General features: G+C 25.2%; 2 protein-coding genes across 3 annotated transcripts in view; one reads left to right on the forward strand and one right to left on the reverse strand.

Annotated features, from left to right (window-relative positions):
• The window catches only part of LOC112682271, a 274,831-nt gene that overhangs the window by 12,040 nt on the left and 240,829 nt on the right, over positions 1-21,962 (forward strand). The gene's annotated exons all lie outside the window — the stretch shown is intronic.
• LOC112682276 (general transcription factor II-I repeat domain-containing protein 2A-like) lies at positions 1,188-3,050 on the reverse strand. The gene has a single exon (XM_025552814.1). The coding sequence runs from the start codon at positions 3,048-3,050 to the stop codon at positions 1,188-1,190; it is 1,863 nt and encodes a 620-aa protein (XP_025408599.1).

A 21,962-nucleotide genomic window follows, 5' to 3' on the forward strand; every position in this document is an offset into this window, starting at 1 on the left:
TATTGTAAAAGGATATTGTAAATTATTGTTATTCCTTAAATTTTACAAAATAATTTATATTTATGCTAGGTGTTTCTTAAAGCTATTAGCACATTCGATATTAGTGGTTAGCAATAAAACAATTGTATGAATAAATAGGATCACGTAAATACTGTATTGAATTTTATTATTATTATTATTATTAACAACAACTAATTGTTGCAAATAATTATAACAAGAAACGAATGGGATCGACAATAACGTATTCGTTATGTTTAGTTCTGATGCACTCTGTTCAAACCTTTGTGTCGTCTTTTACCCTAAATAAATACACAATTTCAATGGATGTATAATCTAATCCAGTGGTTCTCAAACTTTTTTTTCCGCGGTGCCTTTTTTTGGACTCAATTTAGCCATGGTGCCTTGCTGTGAATAACATGAAAGATAGGACAAAAAAATACTCATTGATAACTAATTTTATTAATTTTATTAAAATTTAACTTAATTATGAATTAATGAATTTTTAAACTTAAAAATTAAATAAATAAAAATTATTATTATCATTATTTTAATTATTATTAAAAATATTATAAGGTTAAAATTAGAATTCCAAATATACAATAGAAAATATTTCATTATTTGCTATAAAGCTTTTACGAAAACAATAAGGGAAAAAAATCTAAATATTTTAGACTATTTGTTATGAACCATAAACCACGGTGTCCTTAGAAAGTGCTTGAGAAAGTTGCTTGCTATGCCCCTAGGTCACCGCGGTACACAGTTTGGGAACCGCTGATCTAATCTAACCTAACCGTAGTATAAATACAACCTCTACTCAATACAACGATTCGTGCCAATAAATACTTCAAACATTTTTTAATGACAGGAATCATAAAATATAGTTATTACAAAATCTTCTTATAAATGAACGATATTGACTGTCTGCAGTTAAACTATTGTAGAGACGCCTAAAATAGTGTTGAAGTTTTAAGTCACATTTAATGGCTTATTATATAGAACAGGGGTCGGCAATTAATTTATATGGCGGTCCAAATATTTAAAAAAAAAAAATTTCGAGGGCCAAAAAAATCTTAAACTTAATTTTATCATTAATGTATTTATTTTTGTATTAAAAACACATTTTAAGACAAAGTATTTAATTATTTATAAAGTAATTATACATTCATACTAATAATAACAAAATTGTATTAATGAGAAAAATGACATTTCTTTTCTTGAGCTAGTTTTTTAAAATCTGGTACTCTTGGAGAACAACTGATGCGTAAAGTGTTTTCAAGGTGGTGATCTGTTAATCTTGAACGGTATCGGTTTTTTAAAAACGTCATTTTTGAAAACGAAGTTTCACATACATAAGTGGAGCCAAACATAGTAGCTAATTTTATGGCAAGGGTTTTACAGTTCATGTATTTATCCAAGACATGCTTTATCCAAAAATCTTCAGTGGACGAAGTTTTATACATTTGCAATGAGATATCTTCTTGCAAATCAATAATTTCAATTTGAAGTGAAGATTTTGGAAGTTTAAATAATTTTGTAGCAACGTCAATCCATTCTCCAGTCGGAGAAACTTCAAACGGATTTTTTAAAAATTGAGACAGTTTTCCAATTTCTGCAAAGTCTTTGAATCTCTTACGAAATTCTTCACCAAGGTCTGACAAAAAACTTAAAAACATACTGCAGTCTATGTCGGGAGTCTTTTTATATTCTAGGATTGTTGGAAAATGAATAAAATCTTGATTTTTTATATCTTCTTCAAAGATTTCAAGTTTTCGTCGGAAAGCAGATACACTTGATATCAGATCACAAATTAACTTTTTTTGCCCTTGTAACTCAGTATTAAGTACATTTAAATATCCAAGAATGTCTTTTAAAAACGCCACAGATAGCATATTGCTCTCATTTGTTAAGAATTTATGATACTGCTTTGATTCTACTGAATCCAAGTTTACCAAGAACGTGATAACTTCTTCTTTTATACTCCAAAAACGTTCGATCACTTTGCCTTTACTTAACCAACGGACATTGTTATATTGAAGTAAATCCGAATACACTGAATCACATTCAAATAAAAAATCTTTAAACTGCCTGTGCTGAAGAGCAGATCGGGACCTCAAAAAATTAATCAACTTGATCATTATGTCCATTACTTCCTTCAGTGTTGTACTAAGTTTGCCACACAGGGATGTTTGATGAATTATACATTGATATGAAAGTATTTCAGCATTCTTATCCTTGATTCTCTTAACAAATCCCTTTTCTTTACCAATCATTGCCGGTGCGCCATCAGTTGAAATAGACACAATTTTATCATAACTAATATTTGATTTAGTCATGAAGTCGTCAAAAGTTTTAAACAAATCTTCTCCACGAGTCTTGCATTTCAATGGCAATAATGCTAGCAACTCGTCTCTAAATACTCTACTTTCAACGTCTAAAAAGCGCACAAAAATTGAAATTTGCTCAGAATCAACAATATCACATGACTCATCAATTGCAATAGCGTAGCAAGGAGCCATCTGTAAAATGTGAATTAAATTATTTTTGTTGTCATCGGCCAATAGTTCTGTTCTTCTTGTATTGCTTCTTGCTGATAGAGGAATACTTTGAATAGCATTAATTATGTCCTTTTTTTCTTCAAAAAGTGCAGTGGCTACTTCCAACATACACTCTTTTACAATTTCTGAGTCTGTAAATGGTTTTTGGTGTTTATTTAACGTCCAGCAAACACGCAATGCTGCTTCTACTGACTTTTCTTGCCCAGTCATACTTTGTACTAACATAGTCGTACTATTTTTATAAGACAAGAGATACGCTTGGAGCTTATTTTTACGCGCTGCACTGTTAAGAGGAAATTTTTTTTCAAAATCTTTATGCATTGTATCATAATGACGCTTTAAATTAGCACATTTAACGACAGCAACTGTACTGTTACATATAAGACAAACTGGAACGGCTCCAGCTCTTACTGGAAGTGTAAAACAATATTGTTCGGTCCACTCAGCCAGAAACTTTCTGTTTTCATTGTCAACTTTACGTTTTTTGGAAAACATACTCGATTATACACGAATAATATTTATAAATTAATAAGTTTTAACACTACAGACGCGACGGACTACGAATACGAATATTTATAATAATTTCTTGACGAACGACGAACGACAAACGCAACGCGTAAATTGAACTAAATAATATTTGTGTTTCAAGAAGTAGGTTCAATGTATGGTGTTCTGTTATCGTGACTATTATTATAAACAGCGGTATACGATGAACGCTATCGTAATTTCCTAATAAATCATAAAAATAGATCGCCTCTGAATATTGTATTTTACACACACACACACACATGCGCGCGCGCGCGCGCGCGAATGCAAGCGACTCGGCCCGCAGCCGTGACTGTGGCACGTTCAACAACAACACAGAATACAGATAATTATAAACCGTTATTATTGTCTCACCGCCTAATGAAATCGATTTCAATATTGGTTTAATTTTTGTTATGAACGGAGGGGGAGTGATACATAGGATATATGGGAAAATTAAGATAATTTTTGGCGGTCCAGTTATTTCCCTTCCGCGGGCCGGACATGGCCCGCGGGCCGCCTATTGCCGACCCCTGATATAGAAGTAACATTTATCAACAATCCACTTGATCAATAGTTTATTAATTAAAGACCAACGACTATAGTATAGGTAGTAATCAAATAATTCAAATAAAACTTAACTCAATGTTGCATGGAGATATTAGGTATGAACACAATGTTTGGATTATAATATACTTGATTTGAAATACGATTTAGCAATTAATGTTGTTTCATTGTTAATTACTAAGCTTCAGAGTTATTTTCAATAAATACCGGTGAATTTTAAATCATGATAATTATAAGATGGCAACAATCAAACCCCCAAATTGTAATTTTTATGCCGTATTACTTGATAACAATGATATTCTTATGGCGATCTGAAATGAATCAAAAATATAATCTTCGTAATTACATGGTTTATCACTAAGTGTAATCTAACTCATAATGAATAACTAAAGATGGATTTACTAGACTAATAAATGTTCATCATACAATTTTAATAACAAATACTTGGTTAGCGTTATTTCATTAAATTAATTATTTTTGCATTTTTTTTTTTTTTATTGAACTTAATTCAATAATATTTACATCTTGTATTTATTTTGTATTTATTTCGTATTAATGTTCCCCGCAAGAATTCTGAAGAATAAATCGTCAAGTCAAATACAATCAAATTTGCCATTTTTTTAATGTGAATTTAGGCTTAAAATCTATGTTTGTAAAATTAATTTTCAAGTATTTCACATAATGAATTGACGATATTTTATAATTCTGTAATGAAGTGTACAAAAATATAATGGTAAAAAATTTTAAAAATTATAATATTATTTATCCTAAATAATAAAAAAAATAACCACATCTAAAAGTGGCATCCCTTCACCCTATTATAATAGGAAGCGAATTTCGTACATGTATTCACATTTATAGATGTTCCTACTATGATACAAATAATAAATAACAACAGTTTGAAGAAAAAAAAACCATGATGGTAGACTGCCCTATTCGCCCTCTAGCCTCCTAAGGACAACCCTATTTCTCAACTAATTTTAGAAATTTTGACCAGTTGTTGAGACATTATATTTTATATTTACCTAGATTTTTGTAAAATGAATAAAAAATATGAAACTTTTGGTGCAAATTTATGGCCTTAAAAATCGAAAAAACTTAAACAAAAAAAATAAAAAATAATTTTAATCGTTATTGGATTTCCATATAATTACAAGATAATCCAAAAGTATGTTAAATTAATATATTAAAGGTTTTTATATCAATCAATATATACTGAAAGTATCAAATAAAATAAATGAAATATCTTTAAAATGTAATTTGTTGATATGTAGTATAGTTCATATATATTAATAATTTCGTATGGTATTAAGTATAAAAATTATGCTTATAAAAAATAAAAATGTCAAGATTATTATTTATTTATTTACTGAAATATTATATAGGTTTAGGCCCAATTTCATAAATTTATTAATACAAATCATTCGAAAGTATATTTTTCAACAATAAAAATAAATAATATTATATAGCAAATGAAAAAATATACCAAAAATTAAATTAATATTTTATAGGTGTATCAATTTATATGTGTAATTAAGTTAGTAAAAACATGATTTTAAAATTAGTTTATATAAGATTATAGTTTTAATAAGTTGTGTTAAGAGGGAGATAATTTGATTAATTAACACAAATTCGTGGTATTACTCTAGTACGATGAATGTATACCACACATATGAACTTAAATGTTGGATCAATATTGTGTTTAACAGTTGAAACATACATATTCTGCTTTAAAATATTTAACGATAAATAGCTATGGTATTTTATTTTCAATAATTATAACAATTTAAATTTTTAAATTTTAAATAATATGGTTGATTTTGTTTACAATTATAACAAAAAATAAAAATTAAAAAATAGAAGAAAATTTATAACTTCAAATTACATTACAATTAATTCTATGTTATATATTTCTGTAAATATTGACCATCAATTGATCAATGATTTCCTAAAAAAAAAAATATTTATTCAAGACAAATGAGAGGTAATTTCATATTTTTTGATGCTTATATCGATGAGTATTATAATAGTTATAACGTAACAAATGTATAAACATACGAGTGATAACAACAAAATATAAATTTTTTTTTTTTCAAAAACTAATATGAAAGTGTTTACCAACGTATTCATGAATTTTTTTTTTTTTTTGATTGCAAAAAAAAAATGTATTAACTTATAAAAAGATTACCAACAGATCAAAGTCATTGAGCACGTTTGAGAGTTTAATTTCAAATGTTAGTAACAATCCACTTTATATTTCTTAAAGTAATGTTTTACACTTAGCCTACAAATTATCAAAAAAAAAAAAAATAATTATAAAATTTAAGGTAGTAGAATAGGACAATCGGAATTTAATGTACAAAATATTTCTATGAGCACAGTTATTATTAAAACTTCATTTTTGCAGAAATATTTTGTTGTTCAAAGAAAACAACAACATCGCTTTATTTTTAATTATATTTTAAATATACAATAATGCTTTTACATTATGACTAATTCATTAAATACAATTTCAACTGTTTTTAAAATGACATAAATTAATTTTTCAATTTTAAAAATAAAATAGTTTCATGTTTAATATTGTTTTTTTTTCGTTTATGTTGAATTTGTTTATTGATTTCGTGGAAGTGAAATATTTATACTCATATTTATATTCCATTACAAGTGAAATAATAATTGTATCAAAAACGTCAACTCATTTAAATTTAAAAATTATCAAATTAGAATTAAAAAAAAAATATTCTAATACCCAAGTTTTATTGACAAATTATTAAGAAATTTGCCGTATTCGAAAAAATATATAATTGGATAATTGCATACTCGAGTAGTAGTAAGAGTATAATATACACATTATGTATTTTTACTGTTTTATTTGCGTATTTTTTGGCATATTACTACTATAATTTATTGCATTATGTAAATAATTCAATGTGTAAATTAAAATAATAATATTTAATACGTATAGTATTCAAAATCAATATTCATATAATACCTGATAACTAAAATATAAAACATTTTAAAGCATATAATTATACATTGTAAATTAAAAATTATATAAAACTATCAATATTTTACAAACAATATATACGATATATTCTTACTTATATTAATTTTTATTTAAATTCAACTCTAGTTCTTAAATTATGTGTTGTGATATACACAACAATTTCTAGCCTCATGGCAATATTGAGCACCTTTCCATCTGACATTTCTCGAATTGTATTTCTTCATCAAAATTAACTATTGTGTACAACTTATATAAACTTAAATTTTTCTTCTTCTCCCTATATATTTATTTATTTATTTTCTTATATTATAAATATAATAATAAATAAAAAAAAAACAATATCAAGTGTAATAATTATATTTTATTATTTAACTAATATGTCAAAAAAAAAAAAAAAAAATCCAACTTAGATTAATGATAAATGATAAATATAAAACTGCCAACGTACAATTTTGATAACTTAGATAAACTCGTTTTAAAATTTGCAGTCATAATTCTTTAGCTAATATTGCCATTTATGTTGTAATAAAAATAAAATTCATAAAGCTCCTGGAAACGGAAAACTTTTCTAAAATACAATGGTACTTAAAAACTAAAATTCTGATAAATCTTTAGTTTACATTTGACATAGCTTTAATCATTATTGTTCAAATTATATCATGTCATACTGTATATTATCTTCTTGATTGATCACTAATAAATATTTTTTTTTGAAAATGTGTCACTCTATATCAAAAATATTTTTTTTCGGTCGGTAGCGGTCCCAATGTTTTTTTTCTCGAAAATATATTATGCATTATAACTGAAGTAGCCTAGCTATAATAATACATAAGTAGGCTTAATAATAAAAAAACAATAAATTAATATGAAAACTTTAATTATGTTTACTAACTACAAACCCTAGAATATTTTTATAGAATTCAAGGAAAAAGTGGGTTTTCATAAATTCGGCTATAAATATTATGTATGGAGTTTAATTTTACATTTTTTTCAAACATATTCTATGGATCAACTTTTGAAAAATAAATATTTAGACAATTTTAGTAAATTTTGTATAGTACATATTTTCCTCGTATAAAATTATTTTTCAAATAAAAAGAGTTTTAAAAAGTTTAATGTTTGTTGTATTTAAATTGTTTTGCCCTTTGGCTATCTTTTTTTTCTTTTTTTTTTTTTTTTTTTTTTTGTATAGTCTTAATATGACAGTTTGATAACCTAAAATAATACTTTATAAATACCTCTGAGAAACAATTAAATTACGGAGTACAATAGTGTACCGATTATAATAAAATATTCACTGTTTATTTTTTATGTAAATATTATTACACATTTATTGCAGTCTATATTGAATTACGGGCATTATATTACTACATTACTATTCTTTGTTAAAAAATAAGTAGTGTTCATTACACACTTCTCTTCCAGACTTATAATTATCATACGATATAATGGTTATACACCTACGTAAAGACTTACATCGTACACAAACAAAAAAGTTTGTTTACAGGTGTGTATTTATATGTACGTGTGTTTGTGTGAACAGTATAACGTACTCTATAAAATAATTGAAGTCATTAAATATTCAGAAGTCACTACTTTATAGTGCAAGACACGGTTTTACAAAAAAAAAGTCATATCTCAAAATAGAGTTATTATATCATTCTTATGTCCATGATATAATAACTATGGTGTTGATATTATCAGTTGGTTAAGTCATTCAAAATATTCCCAAACTTACACAAGCATGAAAAAAGTGTTGATATGGTAATACAAATTTGAAGCTTAATAGTAATTTGTACTTGAAGTATAAGTAAGGATTATGTAGTGTAAGTTGTGCATTACGTTTTGTAATTCTAAAATTAGTCGGTCAAGTAAGTACTATATATTTTAAGTCAGTAGTTGTTCGAAATTATTAATAGGTCTATATTTATTATATATGACAGTGGTTGAAGGTTGAACAAGTAATAAGTATAATATGTATAATATTATATATAATATTATAATAATATATATATATTAACATATAATATACTTAGTGCCTTTATTATTATTTTTTCAGTAGTAGTGATTAATAATTTTGTATTGATGAACATTCCATTAATATTGACTACTTTTTTCGCTTCTGATTTCGCCAGTCACAGCAATTTATGAAATGGTAATCCCTAACGTTCTGCACTTACGTATAAGACTGTATATTTTGCTGTTTAGAGTTATTTAATATAAGCGAATTGAATCACGTTTCCTTCTTTCGGTCGTTACGATTTTCATGCCACGTCGTTTGATCATGTATTAGCATAAGTTCTCGGGTGAACCGATTTTGAAGTTTTACGTAATTTACCACATCAAGTCTTGATCTTATGTAATATACCACTTCGATACATACACACACACGCGCATGCGCGCATGTGTTTATGTGTAAATGATGCACATTTTAGACCATTCAAAGGAAATAACCATTATATTATGTGGGTACAAACATGATACAGGGTAGGAATGTCTGAACCCCTTTTACCCTACATTGTTCTACAGCCGCCAATTGATCGTAGTTCTTCATAATAAAGTTATAAAAAAATAAAAAATAAACACTCAAGTTGAAAGGTTATTAAAAATAAAAGGTCTATTTATCTTGAATGCATAAAAATCTAATAAAAATTATTTACTGTTGTAAAATCTTCTAATTTTGGTGGCAGATAATGACGTAATTATTACACCCCTTACCCGAAAAATTCATTATTTTCTGCATGCTGGATTATATAATTTGAATGCAAAAGAAATGCATTTTTTACTCAATTAGAAAAAATAGAAACGTTCTTGTCCATGTGCATTGCGAAAAATATCCTGTGCCTGACGCGCGATAGAAGTCGTGTGAGTTAAAGAGTGGATACACCACAAATTCGTCGTTGCGTTATGTTATTTCGGTACACTGTACGTAAAGTACAGATATGTCCACTGTGTGCAATGTAAACAACATAAGGGTTGTTGGATATTTGCTTTTAATTAACCCTCCAGAAACAAAGGTTTTCAAACACAGCTTAGGGCATTGGACTTTTGCTGTAGTTCTTTAGACCTCCCCCACATCCCCAATGGTTTTATCTGTAAACATAATAACCATTTGCTATTACCAATTTTATATTATACTAATATATTGATGTGTATTGATGGATACCAGATAAACGGCAGTAAACTATTTTTTACACCATTGTACTTTTCAGAAATAATATGCGTATACGATAAAAAGTAATGTTATATTGTATTTTAATCGATCGAAGTTGGGTAAAGTGTATTTATAGTCTATTGTTGAAGATTTCAGAAGTTATAGGTCAAACCTTTTAGCTCTTTTAAACTCATCGATGAAAAATCAAGACAAAAGTTTTCATCACCGTACTGCAGTTCTACGTATGCCAAGTTTCAAATGCTATGACCGCATACGTATCGCATAGTTTTACAACTTAAGATATATTTCGATACACCAACCAAGAATAAAACACGTATATTATTATGGATCATTACATAGATTATTATTTTAGATAGTTAATTTATTAATTGTATAAAAAAAAAAAAATAGCAACATAATAAATACGAGTAATAAAACATTCATATTCATTACACTTACGAATACAATTTAAAATATTAAATAATACCTATTAAATGTTATATCTTAAAATCAGGGTTTTTACTTCATTTAATTTTAACAGAATACTGTTACGCTGTACCAAAAGTGAATGTCTTAATTTCCATCAAAATTATTAAGACCACAAATTTACTCATATTATTAGCTTATATATATTTTCATCAAAGGTTTTTTTTATACTTACTATTCATATTTAACTAACATCAATTTTTCAGTGTTTTAACATACATAGTCGTGCTACAGGACATAAATACAACTATTTATGCCATATGTATTTCCATTATTTTAATTACTTATGTACATATATTTATTGTATTGTGATAGAAGAACATAATTAAACTGCTACCCAACGTAAATGAAAACCAGTTTAATTTTGAAATTGAGTGATGCTTTCACTCTTTTAGTTTATTTATATATTTTTTTCATTATTCAAACAAATGACTGAGTTTCAAAAGTCATTGCGTTATTATTTATTAGTTGTAACATAATGAGCTTTTTCGATTTTTTTTTTTTTAAGAATTTAATATATAGTGTTTGTATTTTATTAGTTTTGGTTTATAACACTGTAGCCTAACAAATGCGTATAGTAATATTTATTATGAGGCGTATATGATAACGATTTGATTTGTAATATGGTTTAGAATTTTTAAAATTATTTACACTGGTATGAATTTATGAGTGTTGCTTGACAATGTGTTCTTAAATTCTTTCTAAGTTAGATACAATAGAATATCTGCTTAATGAAATGTGTGGGTGTGTGTATGTGTGACTGATGTACTATTTATTTCAGTACAAGGTTTAGTGAAATAATCAACACATCTAATTTGAAGCATCTTGATTGGTGTGTGTGTATGGAAATTAATGTCTTTGTATGTATTATTTCCACCGCAATACACTTGGTGACAAGTGACTTGGATGTGAATACATTTTGATTATTGGTTATATACGGAATAGTTATATTCTCTACATCAGTATTGTTAAAGAAGATAATGAGAATAATAAGATGGTTTGTGAAATATGTTGGAAACGAAAAATTATGGGTTTACATATTTTAGTTGTTCTCAAATAGAATTTTGTGATAGAAGTTTCGAGTCATTAGTCGGTTGGAACTGTCAATCGGTCGACTGAAAAGTAATGCAGTGGAAATCCATTCCGTAAAGTAAATCCTATGGAAAATTATATATATATATATATATATATGTATGTATATGTTTATATTTTACTGGCGTGACAATGGGAGTAAAAGAAAAAAAAAAAAAAACTAAAAATTTGTTCTGTTTAAGGTAAAAACAATCAAGGTTTTTCTAAATTTTAATTGAAATATATTACAAATTTAGTATACAAATAAATAAGCCAATAGTTTATATAAATATAAATAAATAAATAAATATAACTTTGTATCTACCTGATGGTGAATTAAATCGAAACCGGTTGTACATTAAAACTATAATAACGTTCCAGGCTAATCATTTATTTATTTATTTACGTATATAAACTATTTGTTTATTTATTTATATATATATTTTTTTTCATATAACATTTATATAATAATTTAAAAGTATTAAAAGTTTTATTTTTTTATTATTTTATAATAAATTTAAATTCTGTAGTTTGGTCTTTATCTCACTTAGAAATTTAATAGCAAAAATATGATTGTAGAAATTAGACTAGAGAGTAAATATTATACATACAATAATAGCACTCAAGATGAGGCAGTAACTTATATAACATAATTTTCTATGATAAAAAAAAATATAGTACTAATATAAATTTATAAAATAGGATTAAACTATTTTAAATTAAGATCGATTTACAAAATGTTGTATCGTACATAATTACATATTTATTGTAATTATGATATTCACGTATTTCATGTATTTACGTCGTATCATGTTTACTCTTTGTCTAAATATAACATCATTGTTAGATAAAATATAATCATTTTGAATTTTTAAAAAAAGTATTACTTATTTTATTTTCAAGTTTTTCAATATTGAGATAAACAGTGTCATTAGACTGATGACCTTGTCTTCTGCTTTTAACCCGTTTAGTCTGTCAGTCCATTTTTCGAAAGTGACTGTTATACTATCTATCAACTTGGGGAATTGAAGATAAAAAATAAAATAAAAACCGAAGGATTTTTCTACGGAAATCGACACAAGACGATGATTAATTACTTGTTTTCGAAAGACAAATACTTAGTACTTAACTTTTCTTCTTCTCTTTTTTACTGCTGTTGGATTTACGAGGAAGCAATAAAAAATTGATTCCCATCATGGTATGCTTTAGTGAATTAAAATATATACTTAAAATGTATAATTATAACATATTAACGGTTACGTTTTGATATATCCTCCGTAAAAATGATAATATTCAATATACTATACTGTATTTATACCAGGGTTGAAATTTATATGGTGTAGTTTAAAACACGCACATACGTAATGATATACATTTTATACCGTATTGAAATAACATCCCTTATAAACAAAAACACATTTATAATTGAAACTAACAATAAAAAAATAAAATATTAATTATAATTAGACAATTATGGTGCAGTTAATATATTATTAATAATTATCATTATCGTGTAGTTAATGTATTTATAGTAAATTAACTGTAGGCACTTGTGGTATTTATATTTATTAATTTTTTTGGCAACATTTGAATTTTATATTAAACATGAATATAATGAATAATAATTTATGTCTATAAAAATTTTTAATTATTTTTTATTTCGATAGGCACTTATTCAAAAAATCAAGGAAAGAAATTCATAAACAAAATTTTTTTTTAAATGTATGCAACACATACTAAATAATTCTAATAAATAAAAATCGAATAATTTTTAACTACCAAATATATTTTATCTAAATATAAAAATGGAATACCTGACCTAAAATTTGAAATAAAGAGTATTTTTAATTTTTTAAATTAATTCGAATTAAGATATTTTTTAAATTTTTTTTTGCATAAACATGTTATATTTGACCTATATAAGACTAATTTTTTTTCGTTTTTTTTGTTTTCTTTCTCAAATTTTACTTAGGACCCTGGTACTTGGAAGTACCATTGGTCATCTAGACATTTTTTTTATTGGTACTTCGAAGTACCAACAGTCATTTTGCCATATTTTTTTTAACATGTGGAACATACAATATTAATTTACAACTAGAGAAAAAATGATTTCTTCTCTTATTTAAATATTAAATAATATTTTTTTGTAAAAATAAGTATTACAATTTTTTTTAAAATATTTAATTCTAAATTAAAAACCTCAATAGCTCTAAGGTGTAAATTAAGTATTTTAGTCTGAAAAATGCAATATTATCAGGTCAACACCAAATTTATTATTTTGTTGGTTGAATATAATTTTTTTTTACATTTTTTATTTTTTGTGAGAATGAATGGTACAATTTTAAATTATGTATTAGTTGAATAATTTTAAAAAAATTATGATTCCATATTTGTCTTCATTTAACCACTGAAGTAACACATTGTCATTATTATTTGAAATTTTAAAAAATAATAGTAATTATGGTTAAATAATTCGGGCTGTTGTTAAAATTATTTATATAGTACGTAAAAAAAAACGATTTCACAAGCACGACGGTAGTTAGCAACACGACACGACAAAGACGCGTTGAGAACAGACTAAATTTCTCCTGTGATATACCAATGGTACTTATAAGTCCATATTATTATTTGTCAGTGTTTCGTTATATCGATAATGAATTCGAGCTAACCGAACAATATAATACACCTAGACATATATCTAAACATACAAAACTATTTATTTTGATCAAATTACAAAATATGTATATATAAATAGAAAGGAAAAACACCAAGTCATATACATGTGTTGAATACTGCAGTCCCCGAAATTAATCGCCGATAAAATGTTTAATAATAGCACAACCAATTTTAAAATAATGTTTATTTAATCGGTAGATGGTACTCTTAAATACCGACCAGTGAGAATCACAAATATATTGTTCACTAATATTTTATACGTATTTTATTTTAGTGGACTTATGAGTACCGTCGGTCGACAAAGGGTTAATACGTGGGGTATTACATGTAAAATATAAAACGTTTTATATGCGTTCATTTAAAAACCATTAAAAATTTACTTTAGAATTGAATAGTAATCATTATAAACTAAATTCAATGCAGTTTAACTTACTATCACTAATTTATGTTTTTCATTTCACAAATTTATTTGTTCACAAAGTATTACATGTTACTGTCAGTAGTCGATGGTATTCTGTTTGTGGAGATTCGTATCAGACGATAAAATCTAACGATTTAAATTTAAAATCGTTCCATAAATATTATACAGTAGTACACGTACGTTAAAATTTCACTGTCGGTCTTCTCCGATTGGTTACGATTTAAATTAAATTCATGGGAGACTGAATGGAATGTCGGATAGATTAGGAGTATTTTTATTTTTTTTTTAATTATAAAACAATAACAAAATGTTTGCGAAACGATGTTTCTACTTATAAATTGTTATACAAATAGGATAGAAAATAATACATATAATACATAAAACCCCGAAAATCCGTCTATCATTCTATAACTTTAACACAATATTTACATTACAATAGTAAATTATAATATATGATTGTCTTTTTATGTAATTTTATAATTTTGTAATGTGCGTGTTGAGAATAGGAAAATATATAGATGCTGTGTGTTCATAAGAACGTAAAGGTTTTTGATAACGAAGGAAAAATGTCGATATTCGGTCATATGTTGTAAGGGTCGTGCATCGAGGTTTTTTGTTTCGAAAGCAAAAAAAATGATAAAAATGTAAACAAAAACTGATCGAAACACGTGAAAATAATATTTTACATTCCACCCTAACGGCTAATTTTTATTGCTCGTGTCTTTCGTAAAAAGTACAGACCTTTTTTTTTCTGCATAAATAGACTTTTAACATTTTTTAACAATATCATATTCTATACTCTATTTAAATAATCGAATTCAATATAAGAAATTTTGTTTTTTTCGGTTACATACGTTTTTTTTTTTTTTTTTGTTATATTGCATCGATTATCTTTATGCGTGAACAGTTTGACAGAAAATACAATTAAAAAAGTCATGGATGAAATCATAATATTACAATGAATCTTTGCTATCGTTGTAGATTTGTTGAACTTGCCATAGAAATCGTTCCAGTATTTTCATTTCACTACGACTTTGTTCCTATCTTATATTAATATTTCTCATGATTCGTAATACATTGTTCACTAAACTTATCCTGGTTATTCATATAATAACTTAGAATAACGGCTACTGAGTTTTTTTTTTTTTTTTAAATATGCGCAGTATTTATGAATACATTTGTTTAACGTTACGTTCAATGTATCATTATGAGCGAAACGCATTCAGCATTCAAATGTACTCGTGCGTAATTTTCGGAACCTAAAGTTGAAAACACATCAAATGTTATGATTTATTTAAACATATTTTTTGAATGCCTAGTTGTCATATAAATATGGTAAATAATCAGTGTATTAGGATATACTTTTATTTTTCCGTTTAATCCATCTTAGATAAAAGAAAAATGAAGGAAACACCAACGATTAAATATTATTATATTTAATCAGTTTGAAGATAATATTGTCGTTGATAACAAATTACCTCCAAATAATGATATATACTCATAGGCGTGCGCACGGGGTATGCAGGGTATGCCGCTGCATAGTCTGCGGCTTCATGCGAGGGGCCCATATTTATTATTAAGTTAAGAAACTTTAAATTTAATTACCGCCACAGGAAATTTAAATCAATTAAAGCTTGATAGTAATGATATTTCAATGGTGAAGGAAAAATTTAATTTGAATACTACATTTGAGTCTGAAATTAAGCTCATTACAAATATGTCTGATAGAACTTCTATTAGAGGGTCATCAACTAAAACAATTTTAGTATGGCTGAATTGGTTATCAGCAAACGACCGGAAAACAATATTTTCAAACTTCAATAAAGCTTTAACACAATTTGCAACAATACCTGTGACAAGCTGCTCGTGTGAGAGGGACTTTTCCAAATTGTCTATTGTGAAGTCTAAACTTAGAAACAATATGTTACAAGAACATCTTGATTCACTGATGTTAATATTTATCAAACAAAAGATGGCATCAGAAATCAATATTGAAGATGTAATAGATGAGTTCAAAGCATGTGTGCCGATAAAAAGAAGACTTGAACTTTAGATTTTAAGTACTCTCCATAAAATAACAACATTATAAATATGTTAAAATTATTCAAAAGCATTCAATATAGTACATACTTGATCTTAAATAAATAATAAATTTTTTTTTAATAAATATAAATCAAATTTCAAACTACTTATTTCTACAGTGCATTGTTTAATATTCTACTGTAAAACTATGTGTGATTTTAGATTCTAAGGGAAGTAAAGAAGCTAAGTAGTATATATGCAAAAACTTAGATTGTGACTTGAATCTTATATGCGTTAAAAGAAAATGCAAATAAATTAAGGGCAGATTAGAAAATTTATTTGTGAAGGGCCCTATATTTCTTATTGCATAACCTGCGAATAAAGTCTGCGCACGCCTATGTATATACTATTGGTAAAATGATATCCGAATAAAATTCTTATTTTTCACAAGGCTATGTTATTATCACAATATAAACGGTTTTTTATGCAATGTAATATCACGTTTGAAACTATCAAGGTTTTACATTTATGAAATGTTAGGATGTATCATAAATAATACAGGTTTAGTGTTTTTAAAAATAAAACATTTTAAATTACTTTTTATAATTTTCATATGGACAAGATACATAAAAATTGTATATATTTTTTGCTTTTACTTAGACATTTAAAAATATTTCTCTCTCAAATATTTAATTATTAAAAGATAATTTAAAATTCAAAAATATATATAGTAAAATATTTTCTATCTTTTCTCATTTTAATTACGTTTTTAAAAACGCCCAATTTTATGCTGTTGTTTTTTAGTACGACGCACTAAAGCGACTTACTTACCTGAAATTATAATTAAACTCCATTAAATTATGAACAAATTATTACAATATGATCCGATATGATGTTTAAGTTTGAAAAATGTACAAGAAATACAAATAACAAAATCTTTAAACATTATATTTTTATTTTTAACTTACTTAAGTTGTACAAAAAATTATTTTCATTTCTACACATTTTTGTCACTTTCAATGTCAATTACTAGAATAACTATATATATACTATACTCACATTGAATTAAAATGAATATTTGTACGTCAATTTATTGGATTAGTTGGTAAAAAAAAAAAAAAACACTGTTTATTTTAAAAACTTTTTTTAATTTTATTTTTTATGTACACAGTTTATGAATTAAGGTACAACAAAAAATTTATAAATGTAAATGTACTGCGCGCAATATAAGCAAGATATTAAAAATAATTAGCACTAAAAGCATAAATATCATGTTTTATGTTATTTATGAATGTTTTATTAGGATACTCGGCCTAATTTTTATTTTAGTTATATTTTTGAAACCGTACAACATGTATCATGGAAACTGCATAACCAATGAGAGTTTGGTATGATTGAGTAAACAAAGTAAAAGCGTGGCAATAAAAAACGTATGCTATTAAGTTCTCAGATAGATGGTTTCCAAACACATCATATTATAACATACAAATAATCGTAGTATGCTTAATGGGTTTCCGATATCCTAGATGAACTTATATTAAATAAAAATGCATTTATTCATAAATTTAAATTACTATTGGTTTATGACTAACTGGGTTTCACTTAAAATTCTGTTCAAAATTATAACGTTTTAAGTCTTTCAACAAACACACATAAAAACAATAAAAACAAGCCAAATACTTAAATATTAATTTTACTCTCGGTCGTCATTGATCAAAAATACAGTTATTTATTTTTGATCCTTTTCAAAATGAAACCATTATATCGTTTTATTGTTGTGACTGGTACATCAGCTCATTAATTAAAATGTATTTTGAAATAAAATGTCCAAAGGGCAAACCTTTCAACCAAGCTCTATTGCCCATGCAATAACCGTATTTTATGCTCCAAATGTTTTCGAATGAAAATTAAAACCAACAGCTGTTTATATTATTAATTTAATTATATTAGTTGATCAAATTTCATGCTGTAAACTATTTCACTCTGCACTTTATTTTTAAATGAATTATTAATCACCATGAGCAGTGTGTAAATAATACATGTTTTATGGCATAATTTCTAAACCCTATAACTGTAAGTAAGAATGATATTATAATGGTTTCAAATTAATTCTAATGAACACATTTGTACCCGAAAAATAATTTTATAACTGTTGGTTGTTTTGGTTTTTATTTTCTACATCACTATAAATATCAACTAGGTCACTGGATAACAAGACAGTGATCGATAGTGATTGAACGTTTTATATTAATTCGAACGTTTGAACACAGTTATGCTTGAGTTGGATTAGAAAGATTCTGTCATAGAGAAACGATAAATTGATTGATTCAAATTATTCGAGTATTTTAATACTATGAAATCGATGGATCCAAAATATTGTAAATATTTTGTTTGAACGTTATAGAAATTTAAATAAATACATTTACATAATAAAAAAAAATTATTAACATTTCAATTACTTAAATAACGGAAGAAAAAAAATGTCTGGCCTTTAGTTTGACGAAACCATTCATTTAAGCATAAAGTATTGTAAAATCGATGATTTATTTTAATTTTGTATGATGGTAAAATGATTTTTATAAATATGTATAAATTGAACTTATTTCGAGAACAAATAAAGTATAACTATGACATAAAAAATAAAAAATAAATGAGTATTTAAATGAAATTTTAAATTGTGAATTTTTATTATAATTTAAATATTATTGGTGAATATTGAAAAATATGTACTAAAAATAATTTAATTATAAAAATTTTTGTAATAATTTAATGTAAATAAAAATTGTATTTGATATATTATTATATATTGCATTAGATATAAATATTATAATATATGTAACATAAGTGGATTATTCCTATATTTTACAAATTAAACTTTTAAAATGTGTATGTATGCATAAATAACCATAAATTTTGAAAAAAATACACTAAAACACATTTTATCTCTAATTTACTGTAGTTTAGTTAATTTATTTTACTTAATTATGTATATATATATATATAAAATAATGTATAAGAATATCTTTAGATAATTACATTAATTATATTTCAAACATTAAAATTTAAGATCTAAACAGTAAATTGTATTTCAAACTGTATATATTTTCAAGTGATCATAAAATAAAGTTTAAATAAGAAAATCAATTTAATACTATTTATTAACTTCAGAATGCAACTTTTAGAATAATTATTTCTATAGACAAAAAGCATTTATAAATAGCACTAAATAAAAATGCGTAAAAAAAGAATTAATTTTCAAACAATTTAATTCAGTAAATAATTCAACGAATAATTATGGTTTATTAATTATTTTATATTTATAACTTTATAATTTGAAAGTAAGTATTTAATGCTAAAAAATATTTTTAAATTAAATATTTTATTCGTGATTTGCTATTTAATGAGGTAATATTATCTACTATTAAAGTTTATATACGATTCAGTTTTATTCAAATACGTCTTATATAGTATTATACAATCTATGATTAGTATAATCATAATATCTAAAACAATAAATTATTATTTGGTTATAACAAGAGTTAATAATAAATAGCATAAAAAGAAGCCAAATTACACTCTGCTGAAATATTACATTATACAACACAAGTAAAATCCTCAGAGTAGTTTAATATTTCATATAATAACGAAATATATGAACCTTTTTTATTCAAAATTACTACAAACTAAGGAATAAAATATAGTACCTAAATAATATTATCAGTTGTTCTCTTATATATTACATTAATATGCATTTTCAAAATAATAGTTCATGAAATTCCACAGATTTTATCAAAATTTATTATATACTAACTGTACTGTTCAATAAATAATTACTAAATTTAATGATTATATAAAGAAAACATACAGTTGAAGTTATTTGAGTTATATCAGATATAGGTACTAAACATTTTATAATATAGTACACAAAAACCATCATTTTTGTTGACACAAATAAAAGAAATATTTTGAGTAAAACTAGTTACTTTTGCGTTATCATTTTACTACGAATTAACTATCGTGCTTGACATGTGTGGATCATTTTACCAATACATTATATTATAGATAGGCTTCTCAGTGTTCAAATTATTCAAAATAACGAATTTTATAAAAACTTTATTTACCATTAAAAAGTAGGCAAAACTATTTTCCGTGTGTATATTTAAACGTAAACATGGTTAACTTTCGAAAATTCTTATAATACATAAATATGTTTGAATGTTAATTATAATAATCAGTGTTACCTATTAGATATTTATTTCACATATACAACATTTGAATTATATTTTGGATTTTTTTTTTCTATGACGTAGAAGAAGATTATGATCAGTTTTAGTAGATATTATATGTCTTGTTATAGGTTGGTTAGTTTTGAGTAATAAGTCAAATATGATAAAATTTTGTGTAGAGCATATAATATATCACAGTCTATCCGAACTTAGAAAAAATATGTATAACAATTGATTAAATCTAATGCTACATAAGTTTTGGGCCTATCATTCCCATCAAAACTAAAACACGTATGCCACAGTCGGAAATTGCTTTGAACGATCGGCGATAGCTCCATAAATTTGTTTGACTAACCTAAATAGAAATTTTCAAACGGATTAATTTGAATTTCCAAGCAAAGGAAATCACAGCTTTGGGCTGGAAATGACTTGTTGATAATTTAGTATATATGTATATGTCAATAATTATATGTACGGGGAATGATATATGATTGTGAGATGAGAATTCCAATTAACTAGTCGTGAATGTATTATGGTCACGTTAACATTGAAATCAAATTTGTAGTGATGCACACTTGAAGTTTTAGTTAAACCTATTCAACACTTGATCACAAAAGTTTTTAAAACGTCTAAAAAATTCAATAAAAAAGCTAATTAACCATAGTTATTCTCGTGATACATTCGTTAAATATACACGATAAAATTGATGAATTATTACACGGCACTACACATTCTGTGAATATCCTTATGCGTAGGTTAAAGTAAATAACACCTGAAAACACAATATTAAGATTTTGAGTTATAGTTGTTAATTAACATATTTAATCAACATAATATGATTTAATTGTAACACACCGCCTAAATAATATAGCTTAAATATGAGTGGGATTACAAGAATATTCTATACTGATCATTATAAATAATATGTTTTAAATTAGGTAACAGATTACATTTTAAAATATGTTGAAAATTGTTTAAATCATATTGGTGATGAATATTATATTTTTTAATACGCAATAATTTTAATAATAAATATTAAAGTTTCCGAAATTAACAACTCTATGCATTTCCTTGGTTGAAATATTTATTTGTTTATTACTTCTAAAGTGTTTCATATTATCAGTTAGAACCTATAGTTGATGTTATATTTTTTTTTTAAATACAAATACTTTATATATCATCAGATTACTAAAAATATATCTAAATCAAACTGGTTAGTTTATTTATATATTTTTTTAAATTTATAAGTTAT

This window comes from Sipha flava, unplaced genomic scaffold, assembly GCF_003268045.1.
Source record: "Sipha flava isolate LNK unplaced genomic scaffold, YSA_version1 201_pilon_pilon, whole genome shotgun sequence".
Classification (NCBI taxonomy): Eukaryota; Metazoa; Arthropoda; class Insecta; order Hemiptera; family Aphididae; genus Sipha; species Sipha flava.

Coding starts and splice junctions, on each gene's coding strand:
- LOC112682276 (XM_025552814.1), bottom strand. CDS start 3,050: ATGTTTTCCAAAAAACGTAAAGTTGACAATGAAAACAGAAAGTTTCTG.